Consider the following 26029-nt stretch of genomic DNA (forward strand, 5'->3'; position numbering starts at 1 on the left):
GGTGAAACCCTGTCTCTACTAAAAATACAAAAATTAGCTGGGCATGGTGGTGCACGCCTGTAGTCCCAGCTACTAGGGAGGCTGAGGCAGGAGAATTGCTTGAACCCAGGAGGTGGAGGTTGCGGTGAGCCGAGATCGCGCCATTGCACTCCAGGTTGGGTAACAAGAGTGAAACTCCGTCTCAAAAAAAAAAAAAAAAAAAAAAAGGCTCTGTGGGTGGGGCGCGGTGGCTCATGCCTGTAATCCCAGCACTTTGGGAGGCTGAGGCGGGTGGATCACGAGGTCAGGAGTTCAAGACCATCCTAGCTAACACAGTGAAAACCCCTCTCTACTAAAAATATAAAAATTAGCTGGGTGTGGTGGTGTGTGCCTGTAGTCCCAGTTACTCGGGAGGCTGAGACACAATTGCTTGAATCCAGGAGGCGAGGTTGCAGTGAGCCGAGATTGCACCACTGCACTCCAGCCTGCATAACAGAGCAAGGCTCTGTCTCAAAGAAAAAAAAAAAAAAGCCTGTGTGGACTAACCCTGCAATGATGCGAACAGAAGCCTTGCCCTGGGCTGCCTCCTCAGACTCCAGGAGAGAGACGGGGCCCGGGATGCTTGGCAGGTTTCCTTTTATTGGTTCCGACAGTTTGTGGAAAGACACGAGGCTGTCTAGAGGCTGGCAGGTCCACCCCATCCTCCAAACGCCGCCACCCTGAAGTAGTGATGGAAGCTGAGATTCCAGGGATGTCGCAGCCCTGAGCACAGTGACAGGTGGGGGCACGAGGGGCAGGGGTCCCCGATGTGTGGAGAGGCTGGTGAGGGCAGAGAAAAGCGACACCCTGGGGCTGACGCCCTTGCTGGCCCTATGCGTCTGGAGCACGCTGGCGCCTGTCCTTCGGGGCTCCGGTCACGCCCAAGCCTCCTGCCCCGACCACCAGCAACGCTGGCCTCGATGTGCCGGAGCTGGTCTTGCAGCCTGACCCGGTGCGGGGGTCCTAGGACGGCTCAGTTGCTACCGTTGCTGTCGTCACTGTCCAGGTACGCGCCCAGCTGGCTCAGGGAGGACGTGCCAGGCGTCGGGGGCGCAGGGTCAGCCTCCTTCCTGCTCTGTGGGGGTCCTGGGGGGAGAGTGAGAGTTAGCCCATCTCAGCTCCAGACTGGACAGGCCAGGGACAAGGCCTGGAGCACGGGGCTGGCCACCTCCACGGGTTTGCAAGGCCCAAGGGTGACGGCATGCAAATGGCCCAGCCTTTCCGGATGGTGCCTGATGGGACCCATCACAGAGTAACATCCGCACACGCTGGACCTGACAGCTCCGCTTCTGAATGATGACCCATGGAAGCCCCTGCTGAGGCAGGCAGCACGCACTGCAAAAACTGGAAATGGCGCCAAGTACAAAGTCCAGTCACTGCGGACCTAACCGCCCTAGGAAAAGTCCCACTAAGGCAATTAAGAGGGGCAGATTCTATGCCTGGCTGTGAAAGCCACTCTGACCCTCAGTCTCTTCCTCTGACAAATGGGATAATTGTGGAGGGGGAACCCTGCCAGTGCCATGGCAAGGATCTGAAGCTTCAGCCTGTTCCCATAGAAATACTGATTTAGAAAAGAATTAGAGCCGGGTGCGGTGGCTCAAGCCTGTAATCCCAGCACTTTGGGAGGCCAAGGCGGGTGGATCACGAGGTCGAGAGATCGAGACCATCCTGGTCAACATGGTGAAACCCCGTCTCTACTAAAAATACAAAAAAATTAGCTGGGCATGGTGGCGCGTGCCTGTAATCCCAGCTACTCAGGAGGCTGAGGCAGGAGAATTGCTTGAACCCAGCAGGCGGAGGTTGCGGTGAGCCGAGATTGCGCCATTGCACTCCAGCCTGGGTAACAAGAGTGAAACTCCATCTCAAAAAAAAAAAAAAAAAAGAAAAGAATTAGAAATGTAGGCACATAGTTATTCCTTTATATTATCATCTATAATCCTATAGTTACTCACTTATAATCATAAAGACATATACTCAATATAACCCTTCATTTTACTAACGATTATTGGGTTAAGAAGCATGGATCTGAGGTGACAGTGTGAACAAAGTGACCCCAAGGCAAGATGCTCTAAGCCCCCGTCACGCCTGCATAAGGGCTGCTGGAGGGTGCCTCGGCTGTGCGGGAGCGCCGGCACTGGGAAAGCGCCCGCTGGTTAGCCAGCTACGGAAGACCTCTAAAATCTCCTCGCCTCAGCTACTTGCAAGTCCTGGACGCTTGTCTCCAAGACACGTGATTTACCTGACCCTATCACCGACCACCATTACCTCAGCCTACCTTCCCTGCCCACTGCCTGCACTCAGGAGTGTCCAGGCACTCGGGGTGACTGCTGGACTCCGCGCTTTGGCTGGCAGTGGACCCCCGGGCCCAAACTCTCTTTTCTCTTTCTTGGTGTCTCATGGGTTTTATTTCCAGTTTCTCATCTCCACACCAGCAGAGAGGGGCTCACAGGACCCGGCAGGGCTGGACCCTACAGAAAAGTTTTTTTTTTTTTGAGATGGAGTCTTGCTCTGTCACCCAGTCTGGAGTGCAATGGCGTCATCTTGGTTAATGCAACCTCTGCCTCTGGGGTTGAAGCGATTCTTCTGTCTCAGCCTCCCACATAGCTGGGATTACAAGCGCATGCCACTGTATCTGGCTGATTTTTGTATTTTAAATAGAGATGGGGTTTCACCATGTTGGCCAGGCTGGTCTTGAACTCCCGATCTCAGGTGATCCGCCCTCCTCAGCCTCCCAAAGTGCTGGAATTACAAGCGTGAGCCACTGCGTCTGGCCAATTTTTTTTTTTTTTTTGAGATGGAGTCTTGCTCTGTCACCCAGGCTGGAGTGCACTGGTGCGATCTCGGCTCACTGCAACCTCCACCTCCCGGGTTCAAGGAATTCTCCTGCCTCAGCCTCCCAAGTAGCTGGGATTATAGGCACTTGCCACCGTGCCCAGCTAATTTTTGTATTTTTTAGAGATGGAGGTTGCACCATGTTGGCCAGGCTGGTCTTGAACTCCTGACCTTAAGTGATCCACCCGCCTTGGCCTCCCAAAGTGTTGTGATTACAGGCGTGAGCCACCGCGCTTGTCCAAATGGCATAATTTTTATCAGTACTGACAAAAATGTCTCAAGCGTCTCCAAGGCTCGCCATGTGCCAGGGTCTACTCAATTGCCAGCACTCACAGAATCAACCCAAACCTGGGACTGATCCCACCTACGTGAGGTGGGTCCCCTTAGCTGCATTTTACAGGACAGGACATTGGGACCCTGCTGGGGGGGGAGTTCTCAGCCAAGGCCACAGGACAAGCAAATGGAAATTGGAGGGACCTGCCGCTGGCTGCTCCGCTCCGAATTCTGGCAATGCTGACCGCACCCCAATCCTCCATCCACCCGGGGCTGGGGGTGTGGGGCTCTCACCCCTGCAGAGCACCAGGTATGTGACGGCAGAGATGTGCATGCCTTAGAGACAGCCCGGGAGGGGGACGGGGCAGCCTGGCATCTGTGGACAGCGAAGGCCGTGTAGGGAAGCGCAGATTTGACATTTATTTTACACACTCCCACGTGACTTGGGTTTTAAAAGCAAGCACTGGCTCCTTTTGTAAATAAAAGACAAAAAGAAGCCGCCTGACTTCTCTACTCATGCCACTAATTGGTTCTGTGGGGCTCGGATGCTGCCCCCAACCCACCCGACGAAGGCTCCCTAATTGCACTGGGAGCACTGCTGCCACCTAGAGGCCATGATAGAAACCGCGCCCAGCTCTGGAAACTCAGTGACCTTACCTGGGGCTGGGGCCGCCTGGAGCTGCCCGTTGCTGTGGTCCGGGTCAGCCTTTGCCTTCTTCACCACGACCAGCCCTGACAGCGGGGGCCGGCTGCCCAGGCTACCAATGCTCTGCTCCCAGACTTCCACCTTCCTCTTGGGCTTTGGGGCCTGTAGGTGATAAGGACATGTGAGGGGGTCGGGCCCCTCTGCCCCCAACTCCTGCTCACTGCCCCACTGACCACATTCCTCTTCTGCTCTAAACTCCTCTATGGCTCCCCACGGCCCTAGGCTAGGCACTAAAAGCCTCTACCCATTCTCCATCCCACATAACCTGGTCTGGCACTTCCTGAATCACACTGTAGCTTCTCGTTTTCATGCCTTTACCCATGCTATTCCCTTCACCAGGGGTGTCCCCTTTTCCACACACTCGCTTGGTGAACACCTACCCGCCCTTCAATACCCAACGTAAAACACCCCTCCTCTGAGAAGCCCATCATGATTCAAGCTCACATGCAGGTTGGATATCCATGCTCACTGTGCCCTCTGCTGGCTGTTGTAACTCTCTCCCTAACTCACTGTGAGCCCGTCTTCCCCACTGCTGGTTCTGTAGTGTCACAAACAGTTCTCAGCCCAAGAAGGTGCTTAATCGATGTACTTGAGGGAACAAGTGAAAATGGAGGCCGCTTTGAGGAAGAGTTAGGGACACTCTGCTTTGAGGAAGAGTTAGGGACAGGCAGAAAAGGGTCAGCACAACCTCCGGCTCCCAAATTGCAACGGAAGGGCCTCTTTAATCTATTTTATTTATTAAAAAAAAAATTTTTTTTGAGGGAGTCTCACTCTATTGCCCGGGTTGGAGTGCAGTGCTGCAATCACAGCTCACTGCAGCCTTGAACTCCTGGGCTCAAGCGATCCTCCTGTCTCAGCCTCCTGCAGGAGCACGTCACCATGGCAGGCTAACATTTTTATTTTTCATAGAGATAGGGTCTCACTGTGTTGCCCAGGCTGGTCTCGAACTCCTGGCTCAAGCAATCCTCCCATCTCAGTGTCCCAAAGAGCTGGATGACAGGCGTGAGCCAGACGGAGTCTCATTCTGTCACTCAGGCTGAGTGACCTCTGCTCACTGCAACCTCCGCCTCTCAGGTTCAAGAAATTCTCCTGCCCCAGCCTCCCAAGTAGCTGGGAGTATAGGCACCCACCACCACGCCCACCTAATTTTTGTATTTTTAATAGCGATGGGGTTTCACCATGTTAGCCAGGCTGGTCTTGAACTGTTTCAAGTTCTGTGTTTAATCAGAGTAACTGTGTTACTCTGTTTTATGTTTAAATAGAGGAAGTGGTAGCCACCAGGTTAAGGAAGTCCTGGTGGGTGCTCTGCCCTCATGGAGCTCACCATGTGGGGAGAGAGAGGGACAAGGAGACCAGTACCCAAGACAACATCCATCTGGGTGAGAGTGAAGCCAGGGCACGTGAGCTTGAACTGTGAGGATGAGTTTCTCGGAGGAAGGGTGTCTTGCACTGGGTACTGAAGGGTGAGTAGGAGTTCACCAAGCGAAGGGGGCATCCCAGGTAAAGGAGATGGCATGGGTAAAGGCGTGGAGATGAGAAGCCACAGTGTGATTCAGGAAGTGCCAGGGCAGCGCATATGAAGGACGGAGAAAAGAGTGGCTTTCAGTGTCCAGCTGAGGGTTGGGGGACGGTGGCCACTGTGAAGGTGTCTGAGAGGCCTCCTTCAAGTCGTGGCTCTGGACTGACTTCAGAATGAGGAAAAGACGTTAAAGGCACAGACGGCCAGGTGCAGTGGCTCATGCCTATCATCCCAACACTTTGGGAGGCCGAGGTGGGTGGATCACTTGAGGTCAGGAGTTTGAGACCAGCCTGGCCAACACGGGGAAATCCTGTCTCTACTAAAAAGAAAATATAAAAATTAGCCAGGTGTGGTAGCACACGCCTGTAATCCCAGCTACTCAGGAGGCTGAGGCAGAATTCCTTTAGCCTGGGAGGCGGAGGTTGCAATGAGCCAAGATTGCGCCACTGGACTCCAGCCTGGGTGACAGAGTAAGACCCTGTCTCACGGAGAAAAAAAAAAAAAAAGGTGACATGGGTTAGTTCCAGAAACTTTTTTTTTTTTGAGATGAAGTCTCACTCTTGTCACCCAGGCAAGAGTGCAGTGGTGTGATCTCAGGTCACTGCAACCTCCACCTCCCCAGTTCAAGCAATTCTTCTGCCTCAGCCTCCTGAGTAGCTGAGATTACAGGCACCCACCACCATGCCTGACTAATTTTTGTACTTTTAGCAGAGACAAGGTTTCGCAATGTTGGCCAGGCTGGTCTCGAACTCCTGACCTCACGTGATCCACCACGCCCGGCCAGTTCCCAAAACTTTCTACCGGTGGTACTCATCATCGTTAAACTGAACTAAGGATTGGGAGGCCAAGGTAGGAGGATTGCTTGAGGCCAGAAGTTTGAGACCAGCCTGAGCAACATACAGACTAGTCTTTTTTTAAAAAAAAAAAAAGAGCGCCGGGCGCGGTGGCTCAAGCCTGTAATCCCAGCACTTTGGGAGGCTGAGGCGGGTGGATCACGAGGTCAAGAGATCGAGACCATCCTGGTCAACATGGTGAAACCCCGTCTCTACTAAAGGTGCAAAAAATTAGCTGGGCATGGTGGCGCGTGCCTGTAATCCCAGCTACTCCGGAGGCTGAGGCAGGAGAATTGCCTGAACCCAGGAGGCAGAGGTTGCGGTGAGCCGAGATCGCGCCATTGCACTCCAGCCTGGGTAACGAGCGAAACTCCGTCTCAAAAATAAAAAAAAAATAAAAAAAAATAAAAAAAAAAGAAAGAAAGAAAGAAAATAAAGAATGAGTGGGGCATGTTGGCATGCACCTGTGGTCCCAGCTACTCGGGAGGCTGAGGTGGATCATCTGAGCCCAGGAGGTGGAGGCTGCAGTGAGCTGTTACCATGTCACGGCACTCCAGCCTGGGTGACAGAGCGAGATCTCATCTGTAAGAGAAAAATAAAATAGCCGGGTGCGGTGGCGTGTGCCTGCAGTCCCAGCTATTCAGGAGGCCTAGGTGGGAGGATCGCTTGAGCCCAGGAGTTCTGGGCTGTAGTGCGCTATGCCGATCGGGTGTCTGCACTAAGTTTGGCATCAATATGGTGACCTCCCGGGAACGGGGGACCACGAGGTTGCCTAAGGAGCGGTGACCCGGCCCAGGTAGGAAACAGAGCAGGTCAAAACTCCCTGCTGATCAGTAGTGGGATCATGTCTGTGAATTGCCACTGTACTCTAGCCTGGGCAACATAGTGAGACCCTGTCTCTAAATAAATAAATACAAATTTAAAAAATAAATAAATAAAATGAAATAAACGAAGAAAATGCAAGTGTGGAGATACTGCTTCCTGTAGAAGTTAGGGTGAAGGTCTGAAAAGTCTGGATAAAGGTGTATCATGTAAAACCAAATAAAACACCTGCTGTCAAACCAGGTGCCAGCAAAAGACTGAGGGAAGAAATCATAAGAGGTTGGACTGTTTTCAAAGCAGCTTCACTCTCTTGATTCACTTTTTTAAAACAGAGAGGTCGTTGTAGACAATGAATTCTGGGAGTGGTTTATGTAAGAACCACAGCGTGAGAACTCTAACCAGGGGATTCAGCTGCAAAGAAAATGTCTTTTAAAAACGTGTCTTGGGGTTTTTAAGACATGGTGGCTGATGCCTGTAATTCCTGTGCCTTTAGAGGCCAAGGCAGGAGAACTGCTTGATGCCAGGAGCTTGAGACCCGTCTGGGCAACACAGCAAGACCGCATCTCTGCAAAAGCAGTTTGAAAAACCAGGAGATGGGCGCTATGACTCACGCCTGTAATCCCATAATCCCAGCACTTTAGGCAGCCAAGGCAGGTGAATCACCTGAGGTCAGGAGTTCGAGACCCGTCTGGCCAACAAGGTGAAACCCCATCTCTACTAAAAATACAAAAATTAGCTAGGCATGGTGGCACGCACCTGTAATCCTGGCTACTTGGGAGGCTGAGGCTGAAGAATTGCTTGAACCCCGGAAGCGGAGGCTGCAGTGGGCCGAGATCCTGCCACTCTACTCCAGCCTGGGCAACAAGAGTGAAACTGTCTTAAAAAAAAAAAGGGGGGGGTCTAGGGCACAGTGGCTCACGCCTGTAATCCCAGCACTTTGGGAGGCCAGGGTGGGTGGATCAAGAGGTCAAGAGATGGAAACCATCCTGGCCAACATGGTAAAACCCCATCTCTACTAAAAATACAAAGAATTGCCAGGTGTGGGGGCAAGCGCCTGTAATCCCAGCTACTCAGGAGGCTGAGGCAGAAGAATCACTTAAACCCAGAAGGCGGAGGCTGCAGTGAGCTGAGATTGTACCACTGTACTTCAGCCAGGTGACAGAGCAAGACTCGTCTCAAAAAAAAGACAAGAAAAATCTGCCAGGCATAGTGGTGCGTGCCAGTGGTCCCAGCTACTCAGGAGACTGAGGTGGGAGGATTGCTTGAGTCCAGGAGGCTGAGGCTGCAGTGAGCTGGGACTGCACCGACACACTCCAGCCTGGACAACAGAGCAAGACCCTATGTCAAAAAAAGAAAAAAAAAAAACATTCATTTCTGGGTGTCTGTGTTATTGGTTTATGAGCCTCCACTTTAACTACTTTCTTCAGTCAACAAACCAGAGTGGCCGAGGCCACCCTGCATGAGTCAGCTGTGGCGGAAAATGCTGGTCACACCACTAAACTCCTTCCCTTCTTTTGTTTTCTTTTTTTAAGTCTCCCTCCGTTGCCCAGGCTGGAGTGCAGTGGCGCGATCTTGGCTCACTGCAACCTCCGCCTCCCAGGTTCAAGCAAATCTCTTGCCTCACCCTCCGGAGTAGCTGGGATTACAGGCATGTGCCACCACACATGGTTATTTTTGTTTTTAGTAGAGACAGAGGTTTCACTACGTTGGCCAGGCTGCTTGAAATCCTGACCTCAGGAGATCCACCCACCTCGGCGTCCCAAAGTGCTGGTGGCCTGGGCCACAGCGCGTGGCCTCCCTTTGTTCTAGTTAGCAGGACAGCCAGGCACAGGCCAGCTGGAGGATGCATCTCACAGCTTCCCTTGCAGCCACACGGGGCCTTGTGACTACGCTGTGGACTATGGCATGACAGAAGAATTGAGGTGGGCCACATCTGAGACTAGGTGGTCCTCCATACACCCTTTGCCTTCCCACAGCTGGGCGCTGAGGGTGCTCTGAGCCAGCTGTGACCACAGTGCAGGAAGCCGTGCTCCAGAAGGAAGGAGCCTGAATCCCTGAATGACTCCATGGAGCAGAGCCTCCTGGAAGTCCTAGACTGTCAGCCCAGGACTGTCATGTGATTGAGGAATCAAATTCTATGTTCTTTCTTTACATTCCCTTCTTTCAGCAGCTTAAACAGGGGTTGGCAAATTACGAACCCACAGCCTGCCACCTGCTTTATTTATTTATTTATTTATTTTTGAGACAAAGTCTCACTCTGTCATCCAGGCTGGGGTGCAAAGGCATGATCTTGACTCACTGCAAACTCCACCTTCTGGGTTCAAGCGATTCTCCTGCCTCAGCCTCCTGAGTAGCTGGGATTACAGGAGTGAGCCACTGCACTCAGCCGTAACTTTTGTTTATTTTAGACAGGGTTTCACTCTTTCTCAGGCTGGAGTTCGGTGGTACTGATACAGCTCACTGCAGCCTTGACCTTCTGGGCTCAAGTAATCTTCCTGCCTCACCCTCTCAAGTAGCACAACAACCCATGGCTAATTTTTGTTATTTTGTAAAGAAGGGGTCTAACTTTGTTGCCCAAGCTGTTCTCAAACTCCTGGTCTCAAGCCATCTTCCTGCCTTGGCTTCCCAAAATGCTGGGATTACAGGCATGAACCACTGCATCCGGCCTATAAATAAAGTTTTATTGGCACCATGCCATGTCCCCTTATTTACACCATCGTGGTTGTCCTGGGCTATAGCTGCAGACTGGCCTTTTAAGAAAAAGTCAAGCAGACTCCTGGCTTCAGCTGTCCCTAGGTCAGCCGGGAGCCCCCAGGGACTCGGGCAGCCCCCCTTACCTCATCCAGGATGGCAGTGGGGTTGGGCCGAGGGGCCGGCTGGAGGGGCGCAGGAGCAGCCTCGTCCTCTGAGTCGGAGTCTTCCAGCAGTCTTCGTTTCCTGGATTCCTCCAACAGGGCCCTGTGGGATGGGAGACGGGAGCTTGGACATGCTCTGCACGTGGGACAGCGCCTGGGACCCGCCTGCTGGAGTGGCAAGTAGCCTGGGTGCCTGGACACCCCTTCCTGCCCTCGGTGAGCAGGGGTGGGACTGAGTAGAGGACGCAAAGATTATTATTTTTTTTTGAGATGGAGTCTCGCTCTGTACCCCAAGCTGGAGTGCAGTGGCGCGATCTCGGCTCACTGCAACCTCTGCCTCCCGGGTCGCTGTTCAAACAATTCTCCTACCTCAGCCTCCCAAGTACTGGGATTACAGGCACGAGCCACCACGTCCAGCTTATTTTTGTATTTTTCAGTAGAGAAGGGGTTTCACCATGTTGGCCAGGATGGTCTTGAACTCCTGACCGCATGATCTGCCCACCTCGGCCTCCCAAAGTGCTGGGATTACAGGGGTGAGCCACAGCGCCCAGCTTTTTTTTTTTTTTTTTTTTTTTAGACACAAGGTCTCACTCTGTCACCCAGGGTGGGGTGCAGTGGCATCATCATAGGTCATTGCAACCTCGACCTCCTGGGCACAAGTGATCCTCCCCACTCAGCTTCCTGGGTAGCTGGGTCCACAGGCGTGTGCCCCTACGCCTCATTAATTTTTATTTCATTTTATGTTTGAGATAGTCACTCTGTTGCCAGGCTGGAGTGCAGTGGTGCGATCTCAGCTCACTGCAATCTCCTCCCGGGTTCAAGCAATTCTCCTGCCTCACCCTCCCAAGCAGCTGAGATTACAGGTGCCTGCCACCATGACTGGCTAATTTTTTTTGAGACAGTTTCGCTCTTGTTGCCCAGGCTGGAATGCAATGATCTCAGCTCACCGCAGCCTCCGCCTCCCGGGTTCAAGAGATTCTCCTGTCTCAGCTTCCCAAGTAGCTGAGATTACAGGCACGCGCAATCATGTCCAGCTAATTTTGTATTTTTTTGTAGAGATGGGGTTTCTCCATGTTGGTCAGGCTGGTCTCGAACTCCTGACCTCAGGTGATCCACCTGCCTCAGCCTCCCAAGGTGCTGGGATTACAGGCATGAGCCACCACGCCCAGCCCATGCTTGGCTAATTTTTTGTTTTTTTTTTTTGAGACAGAGTCTCACTCTGTCGCCCAGGCTGGAGTGCAGTGATGCGATACAGGGTCACTGCAACCTCCACCTCCTGGGTTCAAGTGATTCTGCAGCCTCAGCCTCCTGAGTAGCTGGGACTACAGGCATGTGCCACTGTGTCAGCTAATTTTTGTATTTTTAGTAGAGATAGGGTTTCGCCATGTTGGCCAAGATGGTCTCAAACTCCTGACATCAGGTGATCTGCCTGCCTCAGACCCCTGAAGTGTTGGGTTTACAGGTATGAGACAGCGTGCCCAGTCTACTTTCTGTTTTTTAGTTTTTAATTTCAATTTTTGTTTTAGATGGAGTCCTGCGCTCTGTTGCCCAGGCTGGAGTTTAGCGGCACCATCTCGGCTCACTGCAACCTCCGATTCTCAGGTTCAGGCAATTCTCCTGTCTCAGCCTCCAGAGCAGCTGGATTACAGCCATCCGTCACCATGCCGAGCTAATTTGTTTTTGTATTTTTAGTATAAACGGGGTTTAGCCATGTTGGCCAGGCTGGTCTTGAAATCTTGATCTCAGGTGATCCACCCGCCTTGGCCTCCCAAAGTGCTGGATGACAGGCAGGAGCCACCGCACCGGGCCACAGCTCAGATTCTAAAGGAAGGAGGGAAGACGAGGCACCAGGAAAGGCGGGGATCAGCAGGAGGGCTCAGAGGTGGTCGGCGTCAAAGGCATTCACCAGCTGGTCACAGGGGCTCATACCTGTCATTCAGCATTTCGGGAGGATGAGGCAGGAGGACCGCCTGAGGCCAAGAGTTCAAGACCAGCCTGGCCAACACGGCGAGGTCCTGTCTCTAGAAAAATAAAAACAATTAGCTGGGCATGGTGATGAGTCCTGTGGTCTCAGCTACCCAGAAGGCTGAGGCAGGAGGATCGCTTGAGCCCGGAAGATGGAGGCTACAGCGAGCTCTGACTGCACTCCAGCCTGGGTGACAGAGCGAGACTCCTGGCTCAGAAACACAGAAAAAGAAAAGCATTCACCCAGGGGGCCTGAGGCTGTGTCCTCAGAAGGTGGCTGGAGAGGGCAGCCCTTGGTGGGTGTCCGGGAGCCTGCACTGGGGGACCCCTCAGTGACACGACAGGCTCTGGGGCCTCAGCTGCTCCTGCAAAAACCATGGTGTATGTGCGACCCTGCTTTCCTCTGGCGTCTGGAATCCCGGCATGGGCCAGGCAGGCTGCATAGGAATGCCACACTGGGTCTCTAGGTGCTTCCCCAGTGATGGCGCCTCTCTCTGGACTCGTGCTGGGGATGAGGTGCGATCTTTGAGGCTCCAGCAGGAGAGGATCTGGAAGGCCTGGCCCCCAGCACACCCCACACGCCTTTGCCCTGTACTGAATCTGCTGTGTCCTCTCGCTGTGACAAACCACACCCATGTGGGTGACCATGTGCTGAGCCACTGAGCCTGGCGGTGGCCCGGGCACCCCCGAGACAGATGCCGCAAGGGAGAAAGTGAGTTGGGCGGTGGGAAAGGGGTCCCTGCGAAGTGGGGGAAGGGTCCCGGGCAGAGGCAGCGCCCGCAGGTGCAGAGGCTGTGAGCTGGGCCTGGGATGGGCCGGCCCTGACTCACGCGGTCTCCCGCTCGTCCTCCTCCTGCTCCTGCCTCCGCCGCTCCTCCTCGGACAGGCGGTGCTGCCGCAGCATGGCCTCAAAGTCCACGTGCGCCTGCCGCTGGTTCAGGTCCTTCAGCTCCTGCAGATTCTCCAGCACCTCCATCTCCAGCTTGGAGTCCTTGGTCCTGTTCTCCAGCACCTGGTGGGTGTGGGGCAGAAGGGCTGAATGCATGGCGCCCTGGGCACACCCTGCCTGGCCTCGGGGACCACCGCGGGCCACGGGAGGAACCCCCCTACCCCAACGTTTCCATCCTGCTCAGGGAACTCCCTGCCCATGCCCAGTGCTGTGCCCATTTCACAAGTGAGAACACTCAGGTCTGGGGCAGGAAAGTGACGTCCATGGGGCTGAGCAGTGGTAGACCCAGGATCTGAGCCCCTGAGCAGGGTCGGGTGGAAAGAGTCCGGCTCTGGACTCAGGTGGCCTGCACTTCCGGCCTGGTGCCATCTTTCGGTAAAAATAATAGGGAAAAATTCAGCCAGGCGTGGTGGCTCACATCTGTAATCCCAGCATTTAGGGAGGCCGGGGTTGGAGGATCACTTGAGGTCAGGAGTTCGAGACAAGCCTGGTCCACATGGTGAAACCCTGTCTCTACTAAAAATACAGGCTGTGTGTTATGGCTCACGGCTGCAATGCCAGCACTTGGGGAGGCTGAGGAGGCTGAGGAGGGTAGATCACTTGAGGTCAGGAGTTCGAGAGCAGCCTAGGTCACATTGTGAAATCCTAGCTCTACTAAAAATACAAAACTGGCTGGGGGTGGTGGCGTCTGCCTGTCATTCCAGCTACTTGGGAGGCTGAGGCAGGAGAGTTGCTTGAACCTGGGCAGCAGAGGTTGCAGTCAGCTGAGATCGCATCATGTACTCACACCTCAGTGACAGAGTTAGACTCCACCTCAAAAAAATAAATAAAAATAAAAATACAAAAATTAGCTGGGGGTGGTGGCGCACACCTGTAATCCCAGCTACTTGGGAGGCTGAGGTAGGAGAATCACTTGAACCTGGGGTACAGAGGTTGCAGTGAGCTGAGATTGTGCCAGTGCATTCCAGTCTGGGTGGCAGAGCGAGACTTCATCTCAAAAAAAAAAAAATAATAATAATAATAATAATAAGGAAATATGTAAAAAGAGAACCTGAGCACCTACTGTATGCCGGGCTAACACCTTACACTGGGCCAAAATCTTTCCATATGCAATCTCATTTAATCCTCACAGCCCCAATTTTACAGAAAAGAAAACTGAGGCTGAGGGAGGTGAGTCTGGCAGCCACAGGCCTCTGAGAACTGGCTTTGGAGCCAGGCCGGGCTGGGCGTCAATTCTGCCTGGCTGCTTCCCAGTGCTGTGACCTTGTGGTCTTTACCCTTTGGAAAATGGCAATTCTGGTAGTTTTAAAATATATCCACAAACACTCTGATGCTCCTCCCTTTAAGGGGTGGCGGTAACTCTCCTCCCCTTTAGCAGGGGCCGGACATGGCTACTTGCTCTAATGGGCTATGACAGAAGTAACAGCATGTCACTTCTGAGAACAGGACATAAAAGCACAGGGCTTCCTCCTTGCTCTCTCACTCTCAAGTCTCAGGTAGGCAGCCGCCATGTTGTGAGGATGCTCAAGCAGCTCTCCAGGTGGCGAGGCGCAGAGGCCTCCTGCCAACAGCCAGTAGAGGGAGCCAGTTTTCAAGTGGCTCCTCCAGCCCCAGTCTAGCCTTCAGATGACACTGCCCTGGCCAACACCTTGATTGTAACCTCATGGGAGCCCCAAGCCAGAACCATCCAGCTTAGCTGCTTCTGGATGCCTGACTCTCAAAAACTGTGGGATACTAGATGTCTGTTGTTTGAGGTCACTAAGTTTTGGGATAACCTGTTATGTAGCAATAGCTGACTAGTACCAGGGTTAAGAGCCCCTTGCTGTCAGCATGGAGGTAACTAAAGTTGCACACAGACAGCAGTGCAACAGCCCCAGGCACACGCCAAACCCTCACCAAGGCTCATTTCCCTCCCTGTTGCTCTGCATGGCCGTGGAAAATGCTGGATCAGCTCTGATGCAGCTTGCTCAGAAAACTCACATTTGGAAGGGGTGGGTGGGTCCAGAAAAAGATGGGAATGGATGGGAAATATGGGAGTGGGAGGGGACAGCAGTGAACAGAATCATTTTAAAATTTATTATATATGTGTGTGTTATACACACATAGGTATCTGTATGTGTATGTATATATATGTGTGTATATATATGTACAAATACACACACACACACACATATACACATTTTTTTTTTCAGAGTCTTGCTCTGTCTCCCAGGCTGGAGTGCAGTGGTATGATCATAGCTCACTGCAGTCTCGATCTCCTGGGCTCAAGTGATCCTCCTGCCCCAACATCCCTAGTAGCTGGAACTACAGTTACACACCAGTACAGTACACCTGGCTAATTTTTTAAGGTTTTTTAGACACAGAGTCTCACTGTGTTGCTCATGCTGGTCTAGGACTCCTGGACTCAAGTGATACTCCCGTCTCAACCCCTAAAGTAGCTGAGACTAACAGGTTCAAGCCACCATGCCTGGCTCATTTCAATATTTCTGAGAAAAACAAAATTGTCCAATTGGAAGTGAATATAATTTATTTTATTTTATTTTATTTTATATTTGAGACAGAGTATTGCTCTGTTGCCCAGGCTGGAGTGCAGAGGCACGATCTTGGCTCACTGTAACCTCTGTCCTCCAGGTTCAAGCAATTCTCCTGCCTCAGCCTCCTGAGTAGCTGGGATTACAAGTACGCACCACCACGCCTGGTTATTTTTTTTCTTTTTTTTCTGAGACAAAGTCTCACTCTGTTGCACTGGTGTGATCTTGGATCACTGCAACCTCTGCCTCCTGGGTTAAAGTGATTCTCCTGCCTCAGCCTCCTGAGTAGCTGGGATGAAAGGTGTGTGCCAACATACCCAGCTAATTTTTGTATTTTTCATAGAGATGGGGTTTCACGATGTTGTCCAGGCTGGTCTCAAACTCTTGACCTTATGATCTGCCTGCCTTGGCCTCCCAAAGTGCTGGGATAACAGGTGTGAGCCACTGTGCCTGGCCTCCTGCGGACATCTTGAAGTTTTACCAACCATGCCACCTAACCCATCTTCCTTCTATGGGGACCTGAGGCAGGTAAGGCACACCCGCTGGCACATCCACCCCCACAACACACACACCTACCCACCCCCCCCCACACCCCCACACATTCCTACACACACACACACACACCCCTGCCCACACACATGCACTTACCCACCCACACACACCCACCCATAAACCCACATCTACACCTACACACACACCCGCACCCACACACCCACACCTACACACCGCCCCACACACACACTGACAAACCCACACCTACACCTACACACACACCTGTGTACACACACACACACACACACACACACACACACAATGCCCATGAACACCTACATACCCCCAGCTCACCTTCATGGGGTTGTTCAGCTCCTCATCCTCCCGCTCTTTCTGCACCCTCTTCTCCTCCTCCTCCAGGAGCTTCTCAGCCTGGAAATTTCTCGTGGCTCCGTGCTCCATGGTGTAGTCTGTGTTTTCAGGGTCTGTCTGGAGGGAGGATAGACAGACATTAGCTCCTACATCCCCAGGCACTGGAAACTTCTAAAGCACTACCAGCAGTTCAGGGCCCCTTCTAATTTTTTTTTTTTTTTGAGACAGAGTCTTGCTCTGTCACCAGGGTGGAGTGCAGTCGCATGATGTCGGCTCACCGCAACCTCCGCCTCCCAGGTTCAAGCGATTCTCCTGCCTCAGCCTCCTGAGTAGCTGGGACTACAGGTACGCGCCACCGTGCTCAGCTAATTTTTGTATTTTTAGTAGAGAGAGGGTTTCACCATATTAGCCAGGATTGTCTTCATCTCTTGACCTCGTGATCCACCTGCCTTGGCCTCCCATAGTGCTGCGATTACAAGCATATGATCCACCGTGCCCAGCCATCCTTCTCTCTGATTTTTACAGGTTCTACTACCTTTTCTTTTTCTTATCTTATTGCTTTGGCCAGTGCAGTTTCTTCCTAGTGCTCCTCCCATCTCTTTGGGCAAAAATGCCCAACTCCCTGGCATGGACTTTAAGGCTCTTCTCTATGTGCCCACTCCCTTCCTGCTGCCATTGCCTACCCTCAACATGACTGCAAATAAAATCTCCAAGGAGGTGGGTAGATCACTGGAGACCAGGAGTTCAAGACCAGCCTGGCCAATATGGTGAAACTCTGTCTCTACCAAAAAAAGAAAAATTAGGCCGGGTGTGGTGGCTCAAGCTTGTAATCCCAGAACTTTGGGAGGCCAAGGCAGGTGGATCACGAGGTCAAGAGATCGAGACCATCCTGGTCTACGTGATGAAACCCCGTCTCTACTAAAAATACAAAAAATTAGCTGGGCATGGTGGCGCGTGCCTATAATCCCAGCTACTCAGGAGGCTGAGGCAGGAGAATTGCCTGAACCCAGGAGGCGGAGGTTGCGGTGAGCTGAGATTGCGCCATTGCACTCCAGCCTGGGTAACAAGAATGAGACTCTGTCTCAAAAAAAAAAAAAAAAAAAAAAAAAGAAAAGAAAAATTAGGTCAGGCATCATCCTGGCTCATGCCTGTAGCCCCAGCGCTTTGAGAGGCCAAGGCAGGTGGATCAGGAGGTCAGGAGTTCGAAACCAGCCTAACCAACATGGTGAAACCCTGTCTCTACTAAAAATACAAAAATTAGACAGGTGTGGTGGCACATACCTGCAATCCCAGCCACTCAGGGGGCTAAGGCAGGAGAATTGCATAAACCCGGGAGGTTGAGGTTGCAGTGGGCCAAGATTGCGCCACTGCACTGAAGTCTGGGTTACAAATTGAGACCTTGTCTCAAAACAAAAACAAAAACAAAAACAAATCTCCAGGCTTGGGCAATTGTTGTGATGTCTACCCTTTGTATTTATTAGCACCTTTTCTCTGACAATAAATCACACGTACAAATAGGTATAGAGCATACCCTGTTTTTGTTTATTGAACAGAGTGGCTAGATACACCCTGGTATCTTGAATTACAAACTGGAACAGAAAAGCGACATTAGCAGAAAAACTGAAATCTACATTCACTCTAAATGCTAATAGTAACACTACGTTTCTTGTGTTTTTCTGGGATAGGGTCTCACTCTGTTGTCCAGGCTGGATCATGAGGTCAGGAGTGCAGTGACAGGATCATAGCTCACTGCAAACTCTGCCTCCCAGGTTCAAGCAACCCTCTCACCTCAGCTTCCAAGTAGCTGGGACTACAGGTGTGCGCCACCATGCCTCGCTAATTTTTAAATTTTTCAGTTGAGACAGGGTTTCGCCACGTTGCCCAGGCTGGTCTCGAACTCTTGGACTCAAGTGATCCTCCCGCCCTGGCCTTGAAAGTGCTGGAATTACAGGTATGACCTATGGCACCCAGCCTACAATGTTAATGGGGTAACATTCTACCTTTACATTCATTTGTTTGGAGACTGAGTCTTGCTGCGTTGCCCAAGCTGGAGTGCAATGGTGCAATCTCGGCTCACTGCAATCTCTGCCTCCCGGGTTGAAGCAATTCTCCTGCCTCATACTCTCAAGTAGCTGGGATTACAGGTGCGTGCTACCATGCCTGGGTAATTTTTGTATTTTTAGTAGAGATGGGAGTTTTACCATGTTGGCCAGGCTGGTCTTGAACCCCTGACCTCAAATGATCCTCCCTCCTCGGCCTCCCAAAGTGCTGGGATTATAGGCATGAGCCACCGTGCCTGGCCTCCAAAAATTTTTTTAATTAAAAAGAAGAAACTAGGCCAGGTGCAGTGGCTCACACCTATAATCCCAGCACTTTGGGAGGCCGAGGCGGGCAGATCACGAGGTCAAGAGATTGAGACCATCCTGGCCAATGTGGTGAAACCCTGTCTTTAAAAAAAAAAAAAGGAACCTAACGGTAGAATGTTACCATTAACATTGTAGGCTCAGGCCGAGGTGGGAGGATCACCTGAGGTTGGCGGTTTGAGACCAGCCTGACCGATATGGAGAAACCCCATGTCTACTAAACATACAAAATTAGCTGGGCATGGTGGCACATACCTGTAATCCCAGCTACTCCGAAGGCTGAGGCAGGAGAATCGCTTGAACCCAGGAGGCGGAGGTTGCGGTAAGCAGAGATCCCGCCATTGCACTCCAGCCTGGGAAAACAGGAGTGAAACTCCATCTCAAACAAACAAACAAACAACATTTTGTGTGTAGAGACCGGGTCTCACTATGCTGCCCACGCTAGTCTTCAACTTCCAATCTCCAGCATCCTCCCGCTTTGCCTTCTCAAAGTGCTGAGATTATAGGCGTGAGCCACCATGCCCAGCCCCCCGCTTAGTTTCTTATTGTGACAGATGTTCCCTAGTTATATAAGATGCGAGTATGTGGGGAAGCTGCTGGGGGGTGGGTGAGAACTGTGTGTACTATCTTTGGAACTTTTCTGTAAGTCTACAAGTATTCCAAAAGAAGTTGGTTTTTTTTTTTTTTTGAGACAGGGTCTCGCTCTGTCACTCTGGCTGGAGTGCAGCGGTGAAATCACGGCTCTCTGCAGCCTCTGCCTCCCAGACTCAGTTGATCCTCCTGCCTCAGCCTCCCGAGTAGCTAGGACTACAGGCACATGCCATCATACCCAGCTAATTTTTGTATTTTTTTGTAGAGACAGGGTCTTACTATGTTGCCAAAGCTGGTCTTGAATTCCCGGATTCAAGCAATCCTCCTTCTTTGACCTCCCAAAGCGTTGGGATTACAGGCATGAGCCACTGCACCCAGCCAAAATATTATTATTATTATTATTTATTTTTGTATTTTTTAGTAGAGTTGGGGTTTCACCATGTTGGCCAGGCTGGTCTTGAACTATTGATCTCAACTGATCGCCTCTCAAAGTGCTGGGATTACAGGCATGAGCCACTGCGACCAGCCCAAAATCTTTTTTAATCAAAGAAAAAAAGCTTATGGCAAAAAAGCACTCAGTGTACTTAAGCAAAGAAAGAGAAAATTTTAAGTTCTCTTCAGTCTTTCCTCAAATCCTTAAGGTAAAAATCAAACTATGACTTTTATTGGCCATGTAATATTCCGTTGTGGGCTATCTTTTTATTTTTTATTTTTTTGAGATGGAGTTTCACTCTGTTGCCCAGGCTAGAGTGCAGTGGCGAGATCTGTGCTCACTGCGACCTCCACCTCCCAGTTCAAGCAATTCTGCTTTGGCCTCCCAAGTAGCTGGGATTACAGGTGTGCACCACCACACCCAGCTAATTTTTGTATTTTTAGTAGAGATGGGGTTTTACCATGTTGGCCAGGCTGGTCTCAAACTCCTGACCTCAGGGAGTCTCTCTCCTGCCTTGGCTTCCCAAACTGCTGAGCTGGGATTACAGGCATGAGTCACTGCGCCTGGTTTGGCTTTTTTTTTTTTTTTTTTTTAGACGGAGTCTTGCTCTGTCACCCAGAGGGAGTCCAGTGGGGTCCAATCTTGGCTCACTGCAACCTCCGCCTCCCAGGTGCAAGTGATTCTCCTGCCTCAGCCTCCCATGTAACTGGGATTACAGTTCACCACCACACCCAGCTAATGTTTGCATTTTTTTTTTTTTTTTTTTTTTTTTTTTTTTTTTTTTTTTTTTTTTTTTTTTTTTGAGACGGAGTTTCGCTCTTGTTACCCAGGCTGGAGTGCAATGGCGCGATCTCGGCTCACCGCAACCTCCGCCTCCTGGGTTCAGGCAATTCTCCTGCCTCAGCCTCCTGAGTAGCTGGGATTACAGGCACGAGCCACCACGCCCAGCTAATGTTTTTTGTATTTTTAGTAGAGACGGGGTTTCACCATGTTGACCAGGATGGTCTCGATCTCTCGACTTCGTGATCCACCCACCTCGGCCTCCCAAAGTGCTGGGATTACAGGCTTGAGCCACCGCGCCCGGCCTGTTTGCATTTTTAAGAGAAGAGCATTTCGCCAGGTTGGCTAAGCTGGTCTTGAGCTTCTGGGATTATAGGTGTGAGCCACCACGCCCGGCCTGCGTTCTAATTTGTTCTTCTCATCCCCTATGATGATCTGTCGAGGTTGCGTCTGTCTTTCTGCCTTTATGTAGAATGCTGCCATGAACATCTCCTCCAAACTGCTGTCTGTTTCTTGGGGATGAACTGAAACGAGATTCCCTGGATGGAGAGGATGGGAGTGAGGAACCCTGGGGCCCGCCCTGATGTCAGGCGTGCTGGGGGAGAGGGACCAGCCTGGCTGGCCGTCTTGTCTACCTTGAAGGTGATCTCTGCCAGGCAGCGAGTGCATTTGATGTAGAAGCGGAAGATGGGCAGGCCCAGGTAGACCTCGTTCTGCACCGTCTCCTTCCGAGCGTTGAATTTCTTCCCCTTGTAGATGTATTCTCCGCATGTCTTGCACCTGTGGGGCAGGATGGAGGGACGCACGCTTTCTTGGGACTCTGGCTCTCACTGGTAGGCTGTCCCTGTGGTGCCCTGCGAGATCACTGCTTGCTTGCCTCCAGCGATGGGGAGCTCCCTCCCTCACGAGGCAGCCTGCCCCAGCCAGCCTGTGTCCAAATTTCCTCCACCTGAGAACCTCCCGTTCCCATTCACATCTTTCTGGGGTTTGCTCCAAGGGTCGCCTGCTTGGGAAGCCCCGAGTAGGTGAGACCTGCCTGTCATGCACTCCCAGAAGCCATCTCGGTATTTACAGGGCCCCCTACCCTCCAAGAGGGAAGATGCCACACAGAAAAATGCTGCCCCAGCTCCCTCTCCTTGTCCTATGCAGGGCTCTGCTCCCCAGCCCAGCATGCCCCCGGCCTGTCTGATCCTCTGCGCTTACGGTCCCATGGCCAGTGACACCCTTCATCCTCAGACCTCAGCGCCACAGCATTTTGTCTGATGTAGCCCTGATCACCCCAAATACCTCCACATCTTCCTTCTCCGCCACCAACCCAGGGGCTCTCTCCTGCCTGACCTACGGGGCCCTGCACCTGCCTGACTACCTAGCATCTCCACTTCCCGTTAGACTGTGGGCTCCATGAGGCCAGGGACTTTGTTTCTAGTGCCCAGCATAGACCCTGGCACACAGCAGGTGCCCAACCAATGAGTGCTGAATGAATGAATGAATGAATGAATGAATGAAGGGGAGGAGCAGGTCAACAACACATGGGCACGAACCAAATTTCACTGACCCAAATGTCTCCTTATTAGGTGTGTGATTTCAAACATGCTACAACATGAAAAGGTATGGCGTGTAGAACTGGTGAAATACAATCATTCTAAAGTCTACAAAGGCAAGCTCTGGGTACTGTGAGAGGGGAGGATGGAGGCCTCCCGGAGGGCTGAGATATGAGCCATGACGTACGGCAGACAAGAGGGGCCTGCCATGTGGAAACGGAGGGAGAAGGCTGGGCATGGTGGCTCACGCCTGTCATCCCAGCACTTTAGGAGGCTGAGGAGGGCAGACTGCTTGAGCTCGGAAGTTCAAGACCAGCCTGGCCAACATGGCGAAATGCTGAGTCTACTACAAATATAAAAATTAGTGGGGCACAGTGGCTCATGCCTGTACTCCCAGCACTTTGGGAGGCTGAGGCAGGTGGATCACTTGAGGTCAGGAGTTCGAGACTAGCCTGGCCGACATGGTGAAAACCCACCTCTACTAAAAATACAAAAATTAGCTGGGCGTGGTGGCTGCATGCCTGTAATCCCAGCTACTCAGGAGGCTGAAGCAGGAGAATCGCTTCAACCTGGGAGGCAGAGGTTGTGGTGAGTTGAGATCATGCCACTGCACTCCCACTCCAGCCTTGGCAACAGAGCGAGACTCTGACTCAAAAAAAAAAAAAAAAAAAAAAAAAAAAAAGAAAAGAAAAGAAAGTAGAGGGAGAGAGTTACAGGTAGGGGCAGCAGTGCATGCAAGGGCCCTGGGGCAGGAGCGAGCTCGGCTGTTGAAGGAGCTGAAATGTATCTATGGGGCCGCATCTCTGGGGCCCTATCTTCTCTGCTCACACCTTTACTAACCACCAAGACCTGTAGGTGGCCCTGGCCGGGAGGCTCTAAGAGATCCGGAGCTGAATCCCGAATGGTGAGGTGAGGGAGGGCTGGATGGTCAATGTCTCAGCCGGGACCAGTGACCCAGTGTGAACACGGAACAGGTCACCCCTGTGTTCACCCCAGGCACTACGTCCCACAGCCGTGACCGGTGTGTGGGGTCATGCAGGGGGTGCTCACCTCATGTTGAAGGGCGCCATCAGCCGCACCACGTACTGCCGGTCTTTGGGGAGCTTGAGTTTGGGGATCTTTGACGGGTCAAAGTCCGGCGGGTAGTATTTCTGTGGGGGAGGAAGGAAACATTGTGGCGTTATTTTCAGAAGCAGGACGTGGGCAGAGGGAAGGGGGTCTAGGGAGCTGTGTCAGGGGTCCCCAAGCCCACCCACGGTCCGCGACATGCAAGGAGGACTCGCAGGACTCAGTACAGTCAGGGGGAGGCCAGGTGCAAACTTCCAGACTCTCCGCCAAGGGAGTCACACACGACGCATTAAACTCTCCCAACACGAGTCATGACAACACACTAGAAACACTGTCTACACGGGAGACTCTAAAAAGCCAGGGTGTTTTTCTTTTTTTTTTGAGACGGAGTTTCACTCGTCGCCCGGGCTGGAGTGCAATGGCGCAATCTCTGCTCACTGCAACCTCCGTCTCCTGGGTTCAAGCGATTCTCCTGCCTCAGCCTCCCAAAGTGCTGGGATTACAGGGGTTAGCCACTGCACCCGGCCAAAAAGCCAGGGTTTTTATGGGGACTGGTCATGTAGGTACCCTCTGCCTCACAGGAGCCATGATTCCAGAATCCCAGAAGCAAAGCAGGGGTTCAGTATAAACCATTCTGTTGGCACGCTTTTGTTTGTTTTTTGAGACGGAGTTTTGTTCTTGTCACCCAGGTTGGAGTGCAGTGGCGCCTTCTTGGTTCACTGCAGCCTCTGGCTCCTGGGTTCAAGGGATTCTCCTGTCTCAGCCTTCCAAGGAGCTGGGATTACAGGTGCCCACCACCAAGCCCGGCTAATTTTTTGTATTTTTAGTACAGACAGGGTTTCACCATGTTGGCCAGGCTGGTCTCCAACTCCTGACCTTGTGATCTGTCCATCGCAGCTTCCCAAAGCGTTGGGATTACAGGCATGAGCCACATCATCTGGCCTAATTTTTATACTTGTAGTAGAGACAGTGTTTCACCATGTTGGCCACGCTGGTCTCAAACTCCTAACCTCAAGTGATCCTCCGGTCTCAGCTCCACAAAGTGTTGGGATTACAGGTGTCAGCCACCGCGCCCAGCCTCCTTTTTTTTTCTTCTTTTTTGAGACAGAGTCTCATTCTGTCACCCAGGCTGGGTTACACTGGCACAATCTCAGCTCCCTGCAACTTCTGTCTCTCAGGCTTGGCCAATTATCCTGCCTCAGCCTCTCAAGTAGCTGGGATTACGGGCACCCGCCACCATGCCTGGCTAATCTTCTTTGTATTTTAGTAGAGATGGGGTTTCACCATGTTGCCCAGGGTGGTTTTGAACTCCTGAACTCAGGCTAATGGCCCACCTCGGCCTCCCAAAATGCGGAGATTACAGGTGTGAGCCATTGCGCCCGGCCGCAAACAGGTCTCTCTAGGAAAGCAGTCCCAGGCTTGCTGTAGGAACTCCTGGCAAACAGGAGCCCTAGGAAACAAGGGGAGTGTGAGTATGGATTATGACAAATAACTCCTCTGTACCGCTGGAAAATAAAGCACTTTGGTTTAGAGCACTTGCTGGGTATCAGATACTGCAAAAAACACTTTATCGCCCTTGCCTCAAGGAACGTGTGCAAACACTCGGAGATAGAGGACAATGTGCCCATTTTACAGACGAGTAAACTGGGCCTCACAGGTTTCAGCTACTCAGGATTCAGATCTATGGACACGACTCCGTAGGAAAACGATGTAGTGTAGTGATTGGGAGCCTAGCCTAAGAGAGTCCTGGTTTGCCCTCTACAGAGTTGCGGGGTGCAGTTGGGATAACTAGGGGAACTGCGGGGTGCAGTTGGGACAACTAGGGGAACTGTGGGTCTTCTGCCGGAGTAATAGACGCATTAAGTAAAGCTTAACCTCTACAAAGGGCAGAGCGCGGTGGCTCACCAGTGTAATCCCAGCACTCTGGGAGGCCGAGGCGGGTGGATCACCTGAGGTCCGGAGTTCGAGGCCAGCCTGGTCAACATGGTGAAACCCCGCCTCTACTAAAAACACAAAAATTAGCCGAGCCTGGTGGCAGGTGCCTGTAATCCCAGCTAATCGGCAGGCTGAGGCAAGAGAATGGCTTGAACCCGGGAGTCCGAGATTGCAGTGAGCGCATATCGCGCCGCTGCCCTCCAGCCCGGTGCACGAAAGGAAAACTCCGCCTCAAAAAACAAAAAACAAACAGAACCTCCCCAAAGAAAGCGATTGGCTACAGGCCCAAGAGGAAGCCCCGCCCCCAGAAAAACGTGATGGGCTCATTCCATCCGGAAAATCCTATCTGGTGAAGTGATTGGGTAAAAGCCCAAGCCACGCCCCACAGGTGACTGGCTACACCCCAGCCCGGAAGGGAGGAGTTAGCGAAGACCCACCCGCCATGGGAGGGGATGGGGAGGAGTCTGGGAAGCACCGTCCCGCTGAAGGCCGTTGGGGAAGAGGCATTCCAAAGTGGAGATTCCCAGGAATGCCCTCCCTCTCCAGAAGTTCCTGAACGTGCCTTTCCGACTGGAAAGCCCCACCTGCCCATCACTTACGTTTAATACTTTTCGCTCCGACATCTTTGCCTCCTAATCGCCTCGCAAGCACTGGAGAAATGGTTAGACTCGGGAATTATCGAGCTTTTCCGACGGAAGTCTATACTTCCGTCAACGTCACTTTCTTCAGCCTCTAATATTGGCTGCAGCGTGCACAACTAACTTCTCTCATTGGTTCCCATCCCCGCCTATCAAGGTGGGAGTCGCACCTTCTTCCCTCCCGAGTTGCAACCTGTATAGCGCGAAATAAGGGTTCCGGGAGCCGTCTGGAATTGGAGAATTTTCTAGAGTGCGTCGCGAGCTTTAGAAGCGGGCAGCGGCTCGTTATATTTTGTGACGTGACTTGGCTAACTGTCGCGACAGCCCTTGTTCTTCATTTTTTTTATTCAGCAAATTTGTATTATGCGCCTGCCTTGTATGGTGGGCTCTGGGAACCCACACATCGTTCCTGTAACCTAACTTCACATGGGGTCCCGGCCACACACAAGGTGACTTAAGAGGACCCTGGACGCCCCTTGAGTCACAGATTGACTTAAAGATCAGGCTCCAAAC

At 52.0% G+C, this 26029-nt stretch overlaps 1 protein-coding gene across 2 annotated transcripts; it reads right to left on the bottom strand.

Annotated features, from left to right (window-relative positions):
- Positions 1 to 598: 598 nt before the first annotated feature.
- On the bottom strand, positions 599 to 25573 carry YJU2 (YJU2 splicing factor homolog). 2 transcript variants are annotated; one of them, XR_012513487.1, is made up of 9 exons: positions 25478 to 25573; positions 22926 to 23026; positions 20970 to 21114; positions 16150 to 16284; positions 12654 to 12835; positions 9841 to 9961; positions 7760 to 7857; positions 3781 to 3931; positions 1022 to 1104 (listed from the first exon to the last, which is right to left on the bottom strand). XR_012513487.1 is itself a non-coding variant. In XM_039466957.2 (8 exons), exons 1-8 carry the CDS (start codon positions 25499 to 25501, stop codon positions 992 to 994), a joined length of 972 nt encoding a protein of 323 aa, XP_039322891.1. In that variant the 5' UTR covers positions 25502 to 25573; the 3' UTR covers positions 599 to 991. The 2 variants fall into 2 exon arrangements, 1 of the variants encoding a protein (XP_039322891.1); XM_039466957.2 differs by lacking the exon at positions 7760 to 7857 and having other exon boundaries at positions 599 to 1104.
- Between the last annotated feature and the right edge of the window lie 456 nt (positions 25574 to 26029).

Source organism: Saimiri boliviensis, chromosome 14 (genome assembly GCF_048565385.1).
Source record: "Saimiri boliviensis isolate mSaiBol1 chromosome 14, mSaiBol1.pri, whole genome shotgun sequence".
NCBI lineage: Eukaryota > Metazoa > Chordata > Mammalia > Primates > Cebidae > Saimiri > Saimiri boliviensis.

Bases quoted from the DNA above. Each gene is read 5' to 3' on its own strand.
- YJU2 (XM_039466957.2), bottom strand. From the start codon at position 25,501: ATGTCGGAGCGAAAAGTATTAAAC. The intron at 23,027-25,477 runs GTAAGTGATGGG...CCTCCCCCACAG, and splicing joins CGGAGCGAAAAGTATTAAAC to AAATACTACCCGCCGGACTT. The intron at 3,932-9,840 runs GTAAGGGGGGCT...TATCACCTACAG, and splicing joins CCACTGCCATCCTGGATGAG to GCCCCAAAGCCCAAGAGGAA.